The 19,284-nt window shown below is 38.1% G+C and overlaps 2 protein-coding genes and 3 pseudogenes across 2 annotated transcripts; all 5 read left to right on the top strand.

Annotated features, from left to right (window-relative positions):
* Nucleotides 1–1,201: 1,201 nt before the first annotated feature.
* LOC126623711 (acetylserotonin O-methyltransferase-like) lies at nucleotides 1,202–3,417 on the top strand. The gene is made up of 2 exons (XM_050292691.1): nucleotides 1,202–2,316; nucleotides 2,969–3,417. Exons 1-2 carry the CDS (start codon nucleotides 1,537–1,539, stop codon nucleotides 3,269–3,271), a joined length of 1,083 nt encoding a protein of 360 aa, XP_050148648.1. The 5' UTR covers nucleotides 1,202–1,536; the 3' UTR covers nucleotides 3,272–3,417.
* A 114-nt stretch (nucleotides 3,418–3,531) lies between these two features.
* On the top strand, nucleotides 3,532–3,674 carry LOC126624853 (U4 spliceosomal RNA; annotated as a pseudogene).
* Nucleotides 3,675–5,062: 1,388 nt separating this feature from the next.
* On the top strand, nucleotides 5,063–9,074 carry LOC126622681 (acetylserotonin O-methyltransferase-like; annotated as a pseudogene).
* Nucleotides 9,075–9,334: 260 nt separating this feature from the next.
* LOC126624854 (U4 spliceosomal RNA) lies at nucleotides 9,335–9,463 on the top strand (annotated as a pseudogene).
* A 2,033-nt stretch (nucleotides 9,464–11,496) lies between these two features.
* Nucleotides 11,497–12,285, top strand: LOC126622680 (uncharacterized). The gene has a single exon (XM_050291429.1). It carries the CDS (start codon nucleotides 11,497–11,499, stop codon nucleotides 12,283–12,285), a length of 789 nt encoding a protein of 262 aa, XP_050147386.1.
* Nucleotides 12,286–19,284: the final 6,999 nt, after the last annotated feature.

The raw sequence follows: 19,284 nt of genomic DNA, 5'->3' as shown, positions 1-19,284 counted from the left end.
AATATGAAACCCACAGTGAAGAATACCCAAGAAAGGTGAGGAGACAAATCGATGTTCTTGCACTTCATTACTTGAGATACTCTAATTCGATTGATACGAAATTTTGATGCATACTACAACAAATCAAGCTATCAATGTCTTGAATCTTCTTAGAACAAAACCCTAAATTCTAAATCTTCAATCTTGACTCCTGGATTTCACTTTCTTTTTTAATATGATGCACAATGAATGGTTGATGAGTTTGTGGCTGCAGAAATTTTCAATGCTTGGCTCGATAGGGTTTTGCTATGGAGGTGGCAAAATGATTGAGTTGCTAGCCTAGGATTAGGGTGCTTAAACTCAAAACAAAACCCTAAATTATTCTCAAAGTAAAATTCTTTCTGCATGGTATCATGTTTTTTATGTAATTAGGGTTCTTTGTTTGAAGGAAAGAAAGACTTTTCATCTAGAAGTTGCAGACCTCTTCGACAAAGATGGAAATGGAATTTTCATTTTATTTTTTTATTTTTATTTTTTACATTAGATATTTCAAAGTTTGATTATTTATATTTCAATTTTATTATTATTTGATATTCCTTTTAAATTAAATTAGCGTTTTCCATATTAGTTATAATCTACATTATCATCCATGTCATTTAATTTTTAAATCCTCGAAATCACTATGAATCAAGATTGTTGGATCTTATAAGATCTAAAGGCTACAAAAGAGTGTAAAAATTTTCGTCAAAATCTTTGTCCCTTGATCCTATCCCTATATATATACACACACAAAGCCTTTAAGGGAAGGACTCCACATCCTTTTGTTTTAAATGGGGATTGTTTAGGGCTCACACGACATCGAACTTCAATAATCCGAACCATCTATTTTTCAAGGTGCACGATCATTCTTGCAAAATATTAGGCAAATTGGAAAAAATTGAGTCATTTGGTTAAGTTCAAAGAAATTGACAAACACAATGTTCTAAGAAACATTGAAATTTCATTATAACAATTAAATAGGTAAATGGTTTCAAACTGAATTGAATTTTTGCATGGATGATCTATGAATCGGGAGATAAAAAAAATAGACAGCTTGGATTGTTAAAGTTCAACGTGGAATAGGTCCCATAACTAATCTCCATTTTTTGAAAGAAAAAAAAAGTTTTCCCTCTCCATAAAGGCCATTATGTCTATATATACACACACATGTGTGTGTGAGAAATCCCAAGCTTTCAACATATATTTGTAGATGCTAGAAATCCCAAGAAAAACACACTAGCTAATTACATCCACTCTTTTGCGGTTGAATCTCATATTTTTTCCATCTTTCACTTGTGCATCCTAAATGTTGAGTGTTTAAACACTATATCCATATGCACCTCTTTAATCATACTGGATTACTAATTATTCATATTAAACCTGCAGTTTACAAAACTTACAACTAGCATAAATCTTTGAGTACTTGTTACTTGGTTTCATTGTTTGCTTATCTCTTGCTTGTCATTGTTTGTTTCCACTCACGATCTTGCACATTTTGTTGAGCATTCGCACAACAAGATGGACACGCAGAGAGAAACGGAAGATACAAAAAGAGAGTTAACGTCGGAAGAAGAAGAAGAGCGTGCGAAAGTGGATATGTGGAAATATGTGTTCGGGTTTGTTGAAATCGCGGTGGTAAAATGTGCCATTGAACTCGGGATAGCCGATGCAATTGAAATCCATGGCAGCCCCATGACACTCTTAGAGCTCTCGTCTGCTCTAAGTTGTGATCCTTCTCACCTTTACCGCGTCATGAGGGTACTAGTCCACCTCAAAATATTCAAAGAAAAAACAACGGAATTAGGCCCCAAAGGTTATGCACAAACACCATTGTCCAAACGGCTATTAAAATCCGGAGAAAATAGCATGGCTGCGTTAATTTTGCTCGAGAGTAGCCCAGTAATGCTGGCACCGTGGCACGGCCTAAGTGCCCGACTTCGAGGAAATAGCAATCCGTCATTTGAGGCAGTGCATGGAGAAGATTTATGGAGCTTTGCTGCCGCCAATCCTGATCACAGTAAGCTCATCAATGATGCAATGGCTTGTGATGCAAGGGTGGCTGTGCCTGCAGTGATTGAAAGCTGTTTAGAAGTGTTCAAAGGGCTTGAGACAATAGTAGATGTGGGTGGTGGTGATGGGACTACGTTGCGCTTGTTGGTCGAGACTTGTCCGTGGATTCGAGGCATCAACTTTGATCGTCCTCATGTTGTGTCTGTTGCTCATGAGTGTGATCGGATTGAGAATGTCGGAGGTGACTTTTTTTATTGTGTTCCGAAGGCTGATGCTGCAATTATCATGGTCAGTATATTTATTGTATAAGGAAATCAATAAAACTAGGGTTTTTTTTTAAATCCAAAATGGTCTTTGAGATTGATATAACTAGTTACTTTGGTCCCTTAGATTAAAAATTGATAGAAGTGGTATATGAGATTGTCCACTATCAATCATTTTGGTTCTTACGTGAAAAATCTTCGTTAAATAAGGACTAAAATGACAAAATACCCTCAACTTTTGTCAAATGTCATTTTGTTCTTATTTAACAGAGATTTTATACGGAATGACCAAAACGATTGATGGTAGACAAAATCATGGACCATTTCTATTGATTTCAAATTTGAATGACCAAATTAATAAGTTATACTGATCTCGGGGACGAACCATTTTGGCTTTAAAACTTAAAAACAAACCACTTAATTTGGAAGATTATTGCTTTTACCTGCTAGTAGTCATCTTCTTTAATATAAATCCCGAATGAAACCTCAATAGAGCTAGGGATCACAACTTATGACTTATTATATTAAGATGAGGATTAATAAATATATCAGCTATCACATCATGTAGTCTGCTATTATTATGAAGAAAAAAAAAATGGAGTCCCTTTATTCTTGCTTGATTTACAACACATGTTATGATAAAAGGTAAGATCTAATTCTCTTTTCGTGAATTGTAGTGGGTTCTTCACGATTGGGGAGACGACGACTGCATTCGTATCCTGAAGAAGTGCAGAGAAGCTATTCCGAACGATAAAGGGAAAGTTATAATCATAGAAGCTGTGATCGAAGAAGATGGAAAAGAAGACAACAAGCTAGCAGATGTGAGATTGATGCTAGACATGGTGATGCTGGCCCATACAAACACAGGCAAAGAGAGGACCTTTAAGGAATGGGGATATGTTCTTGGAGAGGCTGGATTTAGCCGATACACAATCACACCTATTCATGCAGTCCAATCAGTGATTCAAGCTTTTCCATAAATTTATGCAGCAATTAAACTTAAGGATGTCGATTGGTATTCTCAATAAGTGCTTTTTTGTTTTCAAAGGTAATTTTCTAGTGTTGTTGCTTTGTCATCTGGCTTGTAATATTTGGATTGTTTTGACAATAATATATAATTGTGTGATGTGTTAGATTGTTAAGAGTCTTGAGACATATTTAAGAGAAAAACTTTGTCCCACATTGGTCAAGTGAAGAATGTAGAGTTGCAAACGCCTGGAGCCAACCACAATGTGTTGTCATCTTTGCGCTTGGGGCAATTACGCAGCTAATGAGGTTCTAACCAAAGCGCGTCTATAGCTGGTTGAAAACTATTTCCAAACTCCATTTTAGGCTTGGGTTTAGTCTTGTGCCTTTGAGAATTTTTGAAAAGGTCAACTCTCTTTGGAGGAGTCTCTACAATATTTAGTTCAAACAATTTATTTTAATCATTAACAATATTAGATTCTAATTAATTTCCTCAAATTTACGAGAGAGAAATTTATTTTGTGCACAACACTTCTGTAGTGCTCTTCTCGTTTCATGCATATACGAGACAATATTTGGCGTATATGAGTTAATGTTGTTTTTGTTAATATGGTGATAATTGCCTCTCTATGTAACAACGGCAAAACGGATATCTTTTGAACGTACAAATATCATATTCAAAACTCTTTATTCTATTTATCATCTGAAAATTATCTCTAGAAAAATATATTTAATTTGATATTACAGATAAATATCTACTAGGCACTCGAAGAATAATAGGAGGATACAACCGAATTTTTCACAACCGAAACTTAGCCAAATTCATTGCAAACCCACATATACTAGTGCACTCCCAAATTGTTCGAACTGGTCAATTCAAGATTAAGTTAGATTGTGGAGCCGCATACTACATCTACACGTGTTTCCAACAAAATCTCAAATGGATCTAAGGTTTTTTTCGATTTTATTATACGAATTTAATTCAACATAATTAAATTCATATAAACAGAATGAAATTTTACCAATTTTCACACCATGAAGTCCTACACTAATAATGCTACACAAATTAAATTTCCCTACTCCACATATATTTCAAAAACAACTACAAATTTCACATCCTACACAATTCAACATATACAAATATCACAACTAAATAAGTTAATGCTTACCACTAAAAATTAATCGTAAATAACACATTCAAAGGAAAAAATAATGACAAACTCAAAATAAACTAACCTTCAAATATTTCGAAGAGGAAGAGATGGAGAGAGATGCAACGGGGGACAGCATGGGGCCTGCAGAAAGCACAACAATGAAAAAGGGTGAGGGGTAAATGGGGGAACAAGGCAGCAGTCTGAGCAAAATGGTGAACCACATCTTACCCAACGGAATCCGTCGTCGCACTATTTCAATTACTCGTCTCGTAAGTACATGTTTCCCTGTTCTTTTACACGTCATAAACTAGGCTTTTGTAGACGACCACATAATCTTACGCGCTGAATTAATCCGTCAGTTAAACTGTATTTACATGATGAACAGCTATCAACCCCATAAAACCTCATTAATTGCGCCCCAAATTTTTCCTTTGCCGCCAAATTTTTTCCCTACGGAATTATTTTTACCCTGCGACATTGTTCCATCTCAAAAGATTTTCTAGTAAACCTAAAATGTTGACTTTACTAACCCTACGAACCTGTGAAGTTGTCGGGTACGAAGAAGTTAATTTACAAAATTTTGTCCCCTCAAAATTTAGCAGGGCAAACCAGAATTTCTGGTAATGACACTGATAAGAGCTAGCTGTCAACATGGACATGGCTGGTGTTCAGGCGAAGATTTCTCCGGAGAGAGCTCATCGGCTCTCAACACAACTCCCCAAGGAATTGGTAACCTGGCATTCGTGTCGTGATTTTCGTGTTCGTGTCGTTTTCGTGTCATACCCGATATCTTAACGGGTCGTGTCGTGTAACACACGTTAAAATAAACGGGTAAAATGACCCGACTCCAAATTGACTTGATAATATTAACAGGTAATATGATCCGACCCATTACCCGTTAAGGAAAATATATTTTAAACCTATAAATAATAAAATGAAAAACATAATACTAAATAAATATATACATACCATATTGTCACGTCCAAAACATAAAAACACATTTTTCTTTTAAGTATATTTTCACTTACCTAAAGTCTTTAATAATTTTTTAATTAATGTGGAAGTGTAAAAAAAATATAGAAAAATGTAGAAACGCTCGTAATGACAAGTTTTACAACTTTCATGAAGAGCTTCACTTTGAAATTCGCCACTATAATCATATAAATCATAGATCAAAATTTAACCGTTGATTGTTGTTTACATTTACGCTTCATTGTTCTCATCAAATTTTATTTTTTTTCAGATTTTCTTTTTTGAAAACTTGATATATTAGAGGATGCAGGAAGATGAACGGTTTGGATCATTGATATTATATTCAGAGTTTTACGGTTAGTGAAAATATTGCTTGATGTTTATAAAGTTTCTACAAACTATATGACATCGACTCATATTTCAATTAAACATAAATATCGAAACATGATATCAAAGATCTAAACCGTTTATCTTCTTACATCCGCCAAATGATCATGTTTTCAAAAAAGAAAATTTTAAAAATGAAATTCAGTAAGAAGAATAAAGCGTAAATGGCAATCGACGGTTAAATATAAATTTAAGGTTTATGAATTATAGTGCTGGATTTCGAAGCTAACCCCTTCATGAAAGTTGTAAAGTTTGTCACTATAAGTGATTGTATATTTTTTTTTTTACATTTTTTACACTTATATAATAATAATTATTAATTTTATTAATTTTTCCCTCAAATAAAAAACATTATTCATGAAGGTTTGGAGGATTTTAAAAATCTAAACGATAATGTAAGTGTAACCATTATCTACTCGTGGAGGAATAATGATGAATCACGAGTGTTTATATATTCTTTCACATTTTTCATACTTGTATGTGTGTCTTCTTAGTTCTTGCCTATACAAATACTATATTAGTTTATTTTAATTTTGGACAACAATATGTTAAGTAATATTTATCCTGATAATGATAATAAGGAGCTCTCATAATAAAAATAAATAATGACTAAAACTTTTTTTTTAACTTATAAAGAATAATAATACAAAACTATATATTTAATATAGAATATATTGTATATATTAATATGGCTATTGTATTTTATAATAAATCTTTTAGTAATTAAACTTTAAAATTATCAAAATAATTTTTTTCTTAACGGGTCGAAACAGGTTACCCACGTGTTACCCGCGTGTATACCCGTTAAGAACCCGTTATTAACGGGTTCTTAACGGGTCACTCGATAAGTTATCATGTTGACCCGAAACTCGGTATTTTCGTGTCATTTTCGTGTCGTGTCAGAAACTGCCGGGTCTAGATGTGTAGTCAGACTCTTGCTTGCTAATGTGCTGCAAGAAGAGGATAGAGTTAGTTTTGAAATGTGCCTTTGTGGGGCCTTAGGTATAGGCATTGAGGCTCGCAATCAAAACTAACCAAGTGCTAGGCGTGCACTACTATCTCAGTATAGCAAATGTAGAACAAGATTGTGTTTAGTCAATTACTTGTGCCCCAAGTTACTCAAACTTCTTGTTATCAAAGGATTTTACAGGGTTTATATGCTAAAAAAGGGATGGATGGTAAACAAGTTTACATAAGGGAATCGATACTAAGCCACTAGGGGTGATAGCAGAGCTTCTAAACTAGACAAAAGATGGCTTTTGTAGGGAATGATCCTAAAATGATTGAGATTTGGGCTGATTACAGCTTTTAGATGCAAATCTGGCTTGAGACCAGAATTTGTATGTTTGTTTGTTTGATTGGTTGAGTATCCTTGTCTCTTGGGCCTCTTCCTCCTTTTATAGGCAGTTTAGCCCGACTATAGTGACTTTGCTCTTGCCCGAAAACACTTGGAGGGTAGTGAGTCATCAGCTTTTTACTTGTGTTGCCACTGAAAAGTGGTTTTTGGCCGATTGTGAGTTAGTCCCCATCACTTGACATTTTAAATCATAGGCACATGACCTATGCATTAATGGGAAGGTGCCAACTTGTCTATGGGCTCGATGATGGGTTTCGGGCAAGTTTTCTTTTAATCGGCATCATTGGGCTTCCACATACTTGTAGTCCAATGTTCAAATATTAACCCAAATAGCTAGTACTCGCAATAAATGTTGTCAAGTGAGGTGGGAACATGTAGTTAATGGTTTTAGATATTGGCTATATAGTTTGTAATATAAAGAGCTTCTTACGGAGCCAATGAAATAGAGTGAAAAGAGACCAACTAACCCATTATTTCTGTGTGTTACTTGGTTTCATTGTTTGTTTATCTCTTCCTTGTCATTGTTTGTTTCCACTCACGATCTTGCACATTTTGTTGAGCTTTCGACAACAAGACGCACACGCAGAGAAAAAACGGAAGATACAAAAAGAGAGTTAACGTGGGAAGAAGAAGAAGAGCGTGCGAAAGTGGATGTGTGGAAATATGTGTTCGGATTTGTTAAAATCGCGTTGTAAAATGCGCCATTGAACTCGGGATAGCGGATGCAATTGAAAGCCATGGCAGCCCCATGACACTCTTAGAGCTCTCGTCTGCTCTAAGTTGTGATCCTTCTCGCCTATACCGCGTCATGAGGGTACTAGTCCACCTCAAAATATTCAAAGAAAAACCAACGGAATTAGGCCCCAAAGGTTATGCACAAAAACCTTTGTCCAAACGGCTATTAAAATCCGGAGAAAATAGCGTGGCTGCGTTCATTTTGCTCGAGAGTAGCCCAGTAATGCTGGCATCATGGCACGGCCTAAGTGCCCGGCTTTGAGGAAATAGCAATCCGTCATTTGAGGTAGTGCGTGGAGAAGATTTATGGAGCTTTGCCGCCGCCAATCCTGATCACAGCAAGCTCATCAATGATGCAATGGCTTGTGATGCAAGGGTAGATGTGCCTACAGTGATTGAAAGCTGTTTAGAGGTGTTCAAAGGGCTCGAGACAATAGTAGGTGTGGGTGGTGGTAATGGGACTACGTTGTGCTTGTTGGTCGAGACTTGTCCGTGGATTCGAGGCATCAACTTTGATCTTCCTTATGTTGTGTATGTTGCTCAGGAGTGTGATCGGATTGAGAATGTCGGAGGTGACTTTTTTTTGTGGGCTGATGTTGAACTTATCATGGTTAGTATATTTATAGTTTAAGGAAACCAATAAAATTAAACCACTTAGGAAGATTATTGCCTTGAAAATTGCTAGCTAGCAGTCGTCTTGTTTAATATTAATCCCCCAATGAAACCTCAATAGAGCTAGGGAGCACAACTTATGACTTAATATAATTAAGATGTCAGTTAACAAACATATCAACCATCACATCATGTGATTTGCTTATTACCATCGAGAAAAAATGGGGTTCCTCTATTCTTGCTTGATAGACAAGATGCGTTATGTGAAAAGTATGATCTAATTCTCTTTTTTTGAATTGAGTGGGTTCTTCACAACTAGGGAGACGACGACTGTATTCGTATCCTAAAAAGTGCAGAGAAGCTATTCTGAACGATAGAGGGAAAGTTATAATCATAGAAGCTGTGATCGAAGATGGAAAAGAAGAAAACAAGCTAGCAGATGTGAGATTGATGCTAGGCATGGTGATGCTGGCCCATACAAACACAGGCAAAGAAAGGACCTTGAAGGAATGGGGATATGTTCTTGGAGAGGCTGGATTTAGCCGATACACAATCACACCTATTCATGCGGTCCAATCAATGATTCAAGCTTTTCCATAAATTTACACAACAATTAAACTTAAGGATGTCGATTGGTATTCTCAACAAGTGCTTTTTTGTTTTCAAAAGTAATTTTCTAGTGTTGTTGCTTTGTCGTCTGGCTTGTAATATTTGGATTGTTTTGACAATAATATATAATTGTGTGATGTGTTAGATTGTTAAGAGTCTTGAGACATATTTAAGAGAAAAACTTTGTCCCACATCGATCAAGTGAAGAATGCAGAGTTGCAAACGCCTGGAGCCAACCACAACGTGTTGTCATTTTTGCGCTTGGAGCAATGATGCAGCTAATAAGGTTCTAACCGAGGCACGTCTATTGCTGGTTGAAAACTATTTCCAAATCCCCTCTTAGGCTTGGGTTTGTTAGAGTATGTAGCCAAATAATTATGGCAGTTAGGATTGTTGCTATTATAATATTCAGTTAGATTCAGATAAGGCAGTTAGCTGAGTATTCATATATATTGTGGAGCCAAAAATAATCAAGAGGCGACACGTGGATTTTGGGTAAAAAGGACAAAGTTACCCCTAAGATACACCGAGTTTCCTACACGCAAGCAATGGAGAATCAACCAAAAAATAGGTAACAAGTTCAAATTTATCTCATCCATCTTTACTCTACATCCTCTACAAAGAAATTATTCTATAACCTCCCATATAAATTAATTAGGCAAATTAATGGATTAATCCTCAATTAATCCATTAAATCACCAAATTAAATCACTAATTTTTCACACAAAAAAGCTCAAGGGCCGGCCACCTCCTTGTGCTATATATATGCCCCTATTCTCTCTAAAAACCCAAGTTCATACTCTTGCAAAACTCCCAAAAATTCTCTAAACACTTTTTCTCTCTAATTTCTAACTTTGGCATCGGAGGTTCTTCGGCCAAAGCCCCCCCCCCCCATTCATCGTGGGCACGTAAGGCTCTTGGCCTTGACCAAATGTGTTAATTGTTTTATTGATGCAATTTTGTCAAAGAAGGAGAAGGAGAAAATTTGCATCCACTTCATTGAGAGTTGAGATTCACATTCATAGAAGACTCTCACGCAAAAAGGTTTTTTTTCTATTTTCTATATTTTCTAGTCCACTTGTATTTTTCGTACGTTCTTATTATTAGAATTTTTTATTTGCCAAGATTCTTTGATAAAACGTAAAAGAGAAATACAATGGCTAGAAATTTAGAAAATTCCACAAGTGAAAATTCCAATATTCAAGAAATGGGACCGCGGCGATCCACGAGACTAAATGTGATCTTAGGGGGAGCGGCACCACAACCACAAGGCTCCACCATGGCAACCACTGTGGTGGCCACCACGGCAATCACCTGCGGCGAGGTCCATAGCTCCACCACTACGGCCCAAGCGGTGCTATCCAAGGCCCATGCCACCAAAGCCACGGCCCGAGCCATGTCACTTCATGCCTAACGCAAGCCCAATGCGCTGCCAATTTGAGCCCAAGCCTCGCATTCGCGAGCATCACCCGCTGAGCAGCCCACTCTCGTGGCCCAGTCAGCTCCCGCGGCCCAGCCTGCTTCTGTAACACTCAAAGCAGCCCAAATCGGCCCAAGACTATTTCAACCATCCAAACTAACCATTGAGCCATGGGCATTTTCACCACACTTCACCGCGGATTTGACATTTCTCAATTCAAATCTCGTGCCCAGAGCCTACTGCACTTCCATTGCTCGAGGAAGCACATTCATTCCAAGCTCTTCCAATCCAAATGGCGAACAACATTTGTCTCGACAAGTCATAGAGTTGACCAGCGCCCTTGCACAACAGACAACCTTGGTGAATCAACTCTTGAAACGCACCGAGATCCAACGTGCCCTAGACGAGGTATCCCTAAGTAGGACAAGGGCAGATGAACTTCTCCACCAGCATCCCGGCAAGCAGCCTATCAACTAGCCACAGTCCGGGCGTTCTGGTAGTTTACGCTCCTGCCTAGGTCCTTGGGATAATGAATACTCTCGTCTTAGCGCGTGGAGGAACGTGCAATCCCGATCAAGCTCATGGACGAGCATACGTTCACGGTTGAGGTCACATTTTGATTATCAACATGGACAACTTTCCAAGCAAAATGATCATTCACAACCAAGCTCACAAGGAGTATTCTCCACCTCACATTGGAGGAGGCAGCATGGCAAACGGAAAGAAGAAATCGCTCAATCCGACTCAAGTTCAACCGGCAGACTGCGAGCAACCCGTTCGCTTGCCAGGAAAATGCCATATGCACCGCAGCCGCGACATAGACAAGTCGAGCAGAGGGAAGAATGGCCCAAACCTATAGGTTACGACCGGGGGCAATCGAAAATTCCATTGCCCCAGCAGAGGCAAATTCAAGAAGAAGTTGATAGGCTCCTAACTGAATGACTGCGTAATTTCCAACGAAACAAAGCTGCTAACGATACGCTTCAACGAGACATGACCAACATAAGCATGTCACCATTCACGAATGAGATCGAGTGGATAGATCCACCTCGCGGGTTCACTATGCCTCACTTCATTCCGTACAAGGGAGACGAAGATCCGGATCAACATCTCAAATATTATCGCAGTACCATGATCCTTTACAGGAACAACGATGCGTTTATGTGTAAAATTTTTGCCACAACTCTACAAGGCAATGTGCAAGACTGGTTTCACACTCTACCACCGCAGTCGATCCGAAGTTTTAACGAACTTTCCTTTGTTTTCACTAAGAAGTATTCATTTAACCACTCAATCAAAATGACATCCGACCATCTCTTCAGCATCGTAAAAGACCTTTGGGAGACAATTCGCAACTATGTCAAGAGGTTCAAGGTGGAGAAGGCCAAGATTGTTGGCTGCAACGAAGACATAGCAATGGCAGCATTCAGAAATGGGCTTCCCACCGAACATCCTTTATTCGAAAAATTGATCATGGGAGAAGAATTAATCCTAACAGCTTCGTATGTTTTGGCAGAAAAGCATGCATTATGGGACGAGGCCAAGCAATCTAATAAAAATGAGTCGGAAAAGAAGCACATAGAACGTTCCCCGACTAGAGAAGACTCAGCGCTTGAAACATTTACCAAGTTCACAGTTCCAATCGGTCAAATTCTCCGCAAGCTCAAGAATGAACCTTGGTTCGAACTGCCGCCACCCATGAAAGGCGATCTTACCAGGCTGGATCATACAAAATATTGTGTATTCTATCAGGACCAGGCCACATTATCAACGGATGCCTAAAGTGGAAGCAGTACCTTGAGAAGCTGACAAAATGAGGGCCGATGCGATGAGTATCTTGACAGGTCAACAAAACGGCCTACACAAGCAGAGGAAGTTCCCATCACCCCCTAAACCACGTTTAGATTTTTTTTCCAAATAAGTTCGAAGACTCAAGCAGCTTGACGAACAAGGCTTCACAAGCCGAAGAATATCCAGTTTGTTATGCAGTTTCTACCTTCCAGCACAGTTGATTTATTTCTTTATTCTCAATGAAGATTCAAGAAGTTATTCATAAGCCTAGCTCAACTACTATCCACAACAATTGCTCAAAACCCTTTCTGGGTTTGCTCTCCAGTGCAAGAAGATAAACTAATTGCTCTCCAGTACGAGATGGTAAACCAATTCCCCAACACCCAAAAGGGTCTGTTCTCCAGTGCGAGAAGTTAAACTAATTGCTCTCCAGTGTGAGAAGGTAAACTAATTGCTCTCAAGTGCGATAGGGTAAACTAATTCCCCGACACCCAAAATGGTCTGCTTTCCAGTGCGAAAGGTTAAACTAATTGCTTTACAGTGTGAGAGGGTAAACTAATTGATCTCCAGTGCGAGAGGGTAAACCAATTCCCCGACACCCAAAAGGGTCTGCTCTCCAGTGCAATAGGTTAAACAAATTGCTCTCCAGTGCGAGAGTGTAAACCAATTCCCCAACACCCAAAAGGGTATACTCTCCAATGTGAGAGGTTAAACTAATTGCTCTCCAGTGCGAAAGGTAAACCAATTCCCCGACACCCAAAAGGGTCTGCTCTCCAGTACGATAGGTTAAACTAATTGCTCTCCAGTGTGAGAGGGTAAACTAATTGCTCTCCAGTGCGAAAGGGTAAACTAATTTCCCGACACCCACCTGGGTAAGCTCTTTAATGTGAGAATGTCACATAGTTTAAAAGATCGACTGCTTGAAGATCAACTAGGCAGCAACCATTTTTTGCACTTAATAGTTCGCTTATCCAACACTTCATCTTCGGCAGTTCCGATCTTGACAGCCCTATCCTTGATTGCTCCATCTACGGCAGCAAAGAAATCAAACTCAAGCAGTTTCCTCAGTCCAGACATGGCAGCCCAAACCGTTGCCCATGCTAGGCCACTTCCTCGACCCATGCCGAGCCAACCTTTAGCTTTAATCAAGCTGAGCAACGCAAGCAATGACCAATGTCAACCACTTCCTTGGCCCATGCCAAACCGACTTCTGGCCCCTGCCAGTCGACGTGCCGCATCACCTCGACGACTACCCCGTGGCAGCACCACCCAAGAAGAAGACAAGAAGAATTAAGTTTTTCTTGCATCGATGTGGCCCAGAAAAGACGAAGAAAGCAAAGAAAGACGATCCTTTGCACGAGCAAGATGTAGAAGATTGCTAGAGGAGGGGGAACAAATATCCTCTAAGCTCTCTCTCTTGTAGGGTAGAATGAATCACTCTCCAAAGTTGATTTAATAACCCACTTAAGGTAGACTTAAAAAGGCGTTGAAAGAAATTTATTTCCCTTTCCTAGAAGGATCTAATTTCATATTAAAGAGAGAATCTACATCAAAATAAAAAGCAGTCCTAAGTTTCCTAGAGCAAGAAGATCTCTACACCTACTGCCCTTTCCTACGAGCAGCCCAACAGGTGTGGGGGCACTTGTGGAGCCAAAAATAATCAAGAGGTGACACGTGGATTTTTGGGTAAAAAGGACAAAGTTACCCCTAAGACACACCGGGTTTCTTACACGCAAGCAGTGGAGAATCAACCAAAATTTACACCGTCGATCCATGCAATCAAGGTCGTTGAGAAAGCATAACTTCACACCGTCAGATGAAAAGTTGAGATAATTCATTTTGGTTATTATTAAGGGATAATGTTATGATTTTTATCATAATTATCTTTTAATAATAATTTATTATGAAAGATTCCAGCTGGAAACACAGTAGCATAATTCAAGTTAATCTGAATGTTTGGCATGTGGATGTGTGGGTGTGATCAGTTTAGGTGACTGATAGATTCAAGTGGCGTGCTACAAATTGATTATTATCCATTTAAATGATGGTGATAATAATTCAAGTTAATCTGAATGTTTGGCATGTGGATGTGTGGGTGTGATCAGTTTAGGTGACTGATAGATTCAAGTGGCGTGCTACAAATTGATTATTATCCATTTAAATGATGATGATAATTAGTAAACAAATGAGTTTGGAATTCACCTAGACGACAGAGGGTTGTTTTGCGTGCATGGATAACCGAATATTCTTGGCAGGGTGCCAAGAATTTGATCAAGCAAATTGCATCAAGTTGGAACTTGTGGGCTTTGAAAAAATGGAAAAGATGGGATCAAGTTTGAATTTTTTGAAAAGTGCGTAATTGCACCTTGGTTCCAGCACATGGAGATTATCATATATTTAGATAATGATGGACAAAATAAGGAGAAAAGAAGATAATGATGGAGGTTTTTAAATTGGTTAGATAGTTACATTATGAATCTGATCCACGCAAAATATGCTCAGGGATCAATGCAACACATCCCTATAAATACAGAGGCGTTGTGCAACGGAATAGCCCCCTCCAATTCAACACACAACTGCCCTGCGCAAATTCTCTCAACAACCTTGAGATTTTTTCCTTTTCTTTTTTCGCCAGCACACCTTCAGTTTGGATAAACAGCACTATGAAGGCAATCGGTGATATCTTCAGTCGGCATAGATAGCACTGTCACCATAGAACCAGCCAGTCTCGCAGCATCTTCAGTCAACATAGATAGCACTGTGTCGAGGGTGACTGGTTATCTATCCAAGTCTCGGTCGAGAAGGATTTCCGAATCCTTATTGATCGAGGTCATCTCATTAGCCTTCTCGGCAAAGTGAGGTGTTACAGTTTATTAGGCTCGGCACATTGCATGCCGAGTTAGTTTATGATTGGATACTCTCAAGTGGGATTTAGAGTTTGGCATTCCGACGACCGAACCACGTTTATTGTTAAGACATATATCCGCTTTGAGTATTTGTGCCCTTACACTTTGGTGTCGATTCAGAGTGAGTTTACTCTGACGAATACCATCACTGTGACCGAATCCGACAGTGATGATTTGTGAACTTCATAAGAATAGTAGCCTTGTCTTCAAGTTCGAGAACCCAAGAGGCCAAGACGTGTTCCTTCCTCAATCGCAATCGCGAGACGCAGAAGTCAGTCGCGCACCCAACGCAACATCAATAAATTTTTCTCCTCGGCCGAGCTTGGCCGACAAGTTGGCACGCTCCGCATTCAACCAAAAGATGTAGTTAGCTTATAGATTACTCGGCCTACGCGCCACGTAGACTTGGTAGTTTTTAGGGTCAACAAAAGGAGAAGGAGAAAATTTTCATCCACATATATAGCAATTGTATCCTTGTAACCAGGGAATCAATCAAGAAAATACAAGTGCAAATTCATTCTCTTTCTCTCTCTAAGCCTTCTATGTTTCCTTCTTCTTCTTCTACAATCTCTATGTTCTCTTTTCTGTATAATGCTTAACATGGTATCAGTCGCCATTAAAGCTTGATCAGCTTCTTCGATCCTTTATTTTTGCTTCCGCTACACGAAATTATTTCTTCTTTTGTCTTATGGGTGTATCAAGATTACCCAATTCTTCATTCTTCGCTTTGAAAATTTGTGCACGCCAAGTGTTTAAGCCTTTTCCTCAGACAGATTTCTTTGCAATTTTTTGAAATGGTAACTGTGAATCAACTTCAAATCTTGCAATCACTGATCACTGGATTGATTCCATTTGTTTCCACATATGTTACCGTGAAACTGGATGTGACCAACTATCTACAATGGCGTTTTCAGATGCAGTTGATGCTTGAAGTCCATGGAATTATGGGGTTCATTGACGGATTTAATCTGTGTCTTGCTCAGTTTCCTTCTACTTCTTTAGGAGATTCAGAGGTAACATCTGGTACTTCATCTTCAAGAATTGAAACCGATAAGTACAAAGTCTAGAAAATGCATAATCATTCCTTGATGTTGTTAATTATTACCACACTTTCTTCATCCACTATTTCCTATGTAATTTGTAGCAAGAGTTCTCAAGAGATGCTTCAAAACTAGTTTTTTTTTACCAAGTACAAAAACCAGTATAATTAAATTACAGACTAATCTTTACAACATTAAGAAGGGATCATATTCAATTTCCCAGTATCTCCAAAAAATTAAAGAAACAGGGGACTGACTTTCTATTCTTGGTGTCACACTTGCTGATGAAGACTTTGTGATCATTGCGTTGAATGGACTTCCTCCAAAATGCAACACATTTAAATGTGTACTCATAGGGTGTGAAAGTATCATTTCACTCAAGGACTTTCATGCACAATTGCTTGCTGAGGAAGCCATTGTGGATTGTGCTTTTGTTGAATGTGAGACAAAAGGTTCTTTCTTTCCTCTCTTTAGCTCTCAATTTCATGTTGGCTTCAGTGGTGGTTATCATGCTCAATCCAATTTTAGGTCAAGCTATGATAATAATGTTGATAGTTATAATGGAATTCTTAGCTCACCTCCATCTCCATATCCTAGTTCTCTGCCACCTGAAATTACTACACATCAAATTTGTTCACAAAAAGATCATTTTGGTGTTGATTGTCTCTCAGCTTCTAGTAATGTAGTTGTGGGATATGTTGGATATCCAAATGTGGGAAACAACTTATCTAAGCAGCATAAATCAGACTCCTCTGAGAATGAACACTATGTAGATGATGAAGGTGAAGATGAGCCAGAGCTTGATCATGTCCTGGAAGACCTCAATTCATTTGACTTAGCTAATGGGTTGGCTACCATCACTGTCATAAAGCCCACTGCACCCCATAAACAACACAAAAATCATGAAACTCATTTACAGAGCAATTATAATGTTGAAATTCATACAGCTTATGATCGCCAGTCTGGTTTTCTCTCTCACTTCATTGTTTCAGAAGATGAAATGTGTTTAGATGATGCTGAAAAACAAGTTTTGGAATGTATGGACAAGGAAAGTGCAAACTCTCAGTCGATTTCAATGGGTTTACAATTGTGTATCCAAGTGATATTTTCAGTTCTTAACTCTGACAACAAGGCGAAAATTGGTGTTCATACTCAAACTGTTGTACATGAGTTCCGAGGATTTTATGTACTTTGGTTATGCAAAGGTGGAAGTATATTTGATATTCAGTTAGGCTACCATATGAGAATTTTTGATAAAGGTGGGGGCACCAAGTTTATGCTGATTTGGGTACTATGGTATACACGATATAATGGTAAAATACAAGCTCCATATGCTAGGAGGTTTTCTTATTTGCAGAGTATATGTGCAGCAGTGACTAGATATTCCACTCTCCAATTTCAAGGAATATTATCCAGAAAGAGTTTAGATTGCCAAATACTCTCCAAATGAAACAATCTCATGCTTGGACCACCATGAGCTTGTGGGGGGGATGTTAGAGTATGTAGCCAAATAGATAAGGTAGTTAGGATTGTTGCTGTTATAATATTTAGTTAGGATTGTTGCTAAGTGTTAGATTCAAATAAGGCAGTTAGCTGAGTATTCACATATATAGCAATTGTATCCTTGTAACCAGGGAATCAATCCAGAAAATACAAGTGCAAATTCATTCTCTTTCTCTCTCTAAGCCTTCTCTGTTTCCTTCCTCTTCTTTTACAATCTCTTTGTTCTCTTTTTTGTATAATGCTTAACAGGATTCAGCCTTGTGCCTTTGAGAATTTTTGGAAGGGTCGACTCTTCGAAGTAGCCCCTACAATATTTAGTTCAAACAATTTTTCTTCATCATTAATAAAATAAAATTCTAATTAATTTTCTCTAATTTGGGAGAGAATTTTAATTTAGGTGTGTCACTTCTATAATGCTCCTCGTTAAATGCATATATTAGACAATATTTGGTGCATATGAGGTTTTCTTCTTTCTTTTTTTTCGTCAAATGATAGATTTGTAAGATTAGATGTTAGATTAGGCAGCCAAGGGGGTTCGAACGCATGCCGTGATTCAAGGGCAATACTCCTCTTTACCACTGAGAGCAACTTGTGCACATGAGTTTATATGTAAGGGGTAATTTCTCAGGGGTAGTGCAAAACATGTACGAGCCCTTTCTAATGGAAAATAGAAGGGAAATTTTATTTGAACCCATCTAACCTTTCTCTACACCCAACTTAAATTCTAAATGTGAATTGCCTATTTTATCATATTGCATAATTACCATCAAGTACAAGATGAAATTAAGAATAAAACTAAAATCTATCAATAAACCCATACTCAATAATCAAGTTCCACCATCACACAACATTTATCCTACATTCATTTTAACTAAATTCCGAAGAGCTGCCACAAAGCCCTACGATCAGCTAATAATTAAATCTGGTTGCTTTTTGTTTCCTCACTAGCTTCATGTTAACTCGATTAGCAAGAGCAATAATTACAAACAATATCATCACAAGAAACAAAAGAGTCAGAAAGCTTTCAACACATCGAAATGTTTTCCATGTCATTACGAGTGCATGTCTAAAGTGTGAGTTCTCTTCTTGTTATTTGTTTAGTTCTGCTTCCAATTCAACTATGTATGCCTGTAAAAACAACATATATCACTCAAATGAAAATTATTGCCATGATCCTTCAAGAATACGTGATGAGAAGTTCTATTGAAATTTACTTTCACTAAGGTGTCCACATAATTTTACATAATTCAAATTCCAAAAGTACTAGTTCAATTGCTTGCCTAGCAACTACTAAATTGTTTAACCTTGAAATACAAATTCACCACTTAGTTCCACGAATCACATTCAAGCTAGCTAATTGGACTATATTAAGAGCTTGGCGAAGATCATTTCCTAACAACCTTGCACTCCAAACCGACATCGCAAAAGTTTAAAAAACAAATTGATGATGTTGATCAATTCATCTATAACAATTGGTTGCCATGATAAACTCTTAATTCTTCATTCACACTTTTGGGATTTTCTTTTCTAAATGGGTGTAA

Source organism: Malus sylvestris, chromosome 5, assembly GCF_916048215.2.
Source record: "Malus sylvestris chromosome 5, drMalSylv7.2, whole genome shotgun sequence".
NCBI classification, from domain to species: Eukaryota; Viridiplantae; Streptophyta; class Magnoliopsida; order Rosales; family Rosaceae; genus Malus; species Malus sylvestris.
This window is presented reverse-complemented; position numbering and strand designations above follow the sequence as displayed.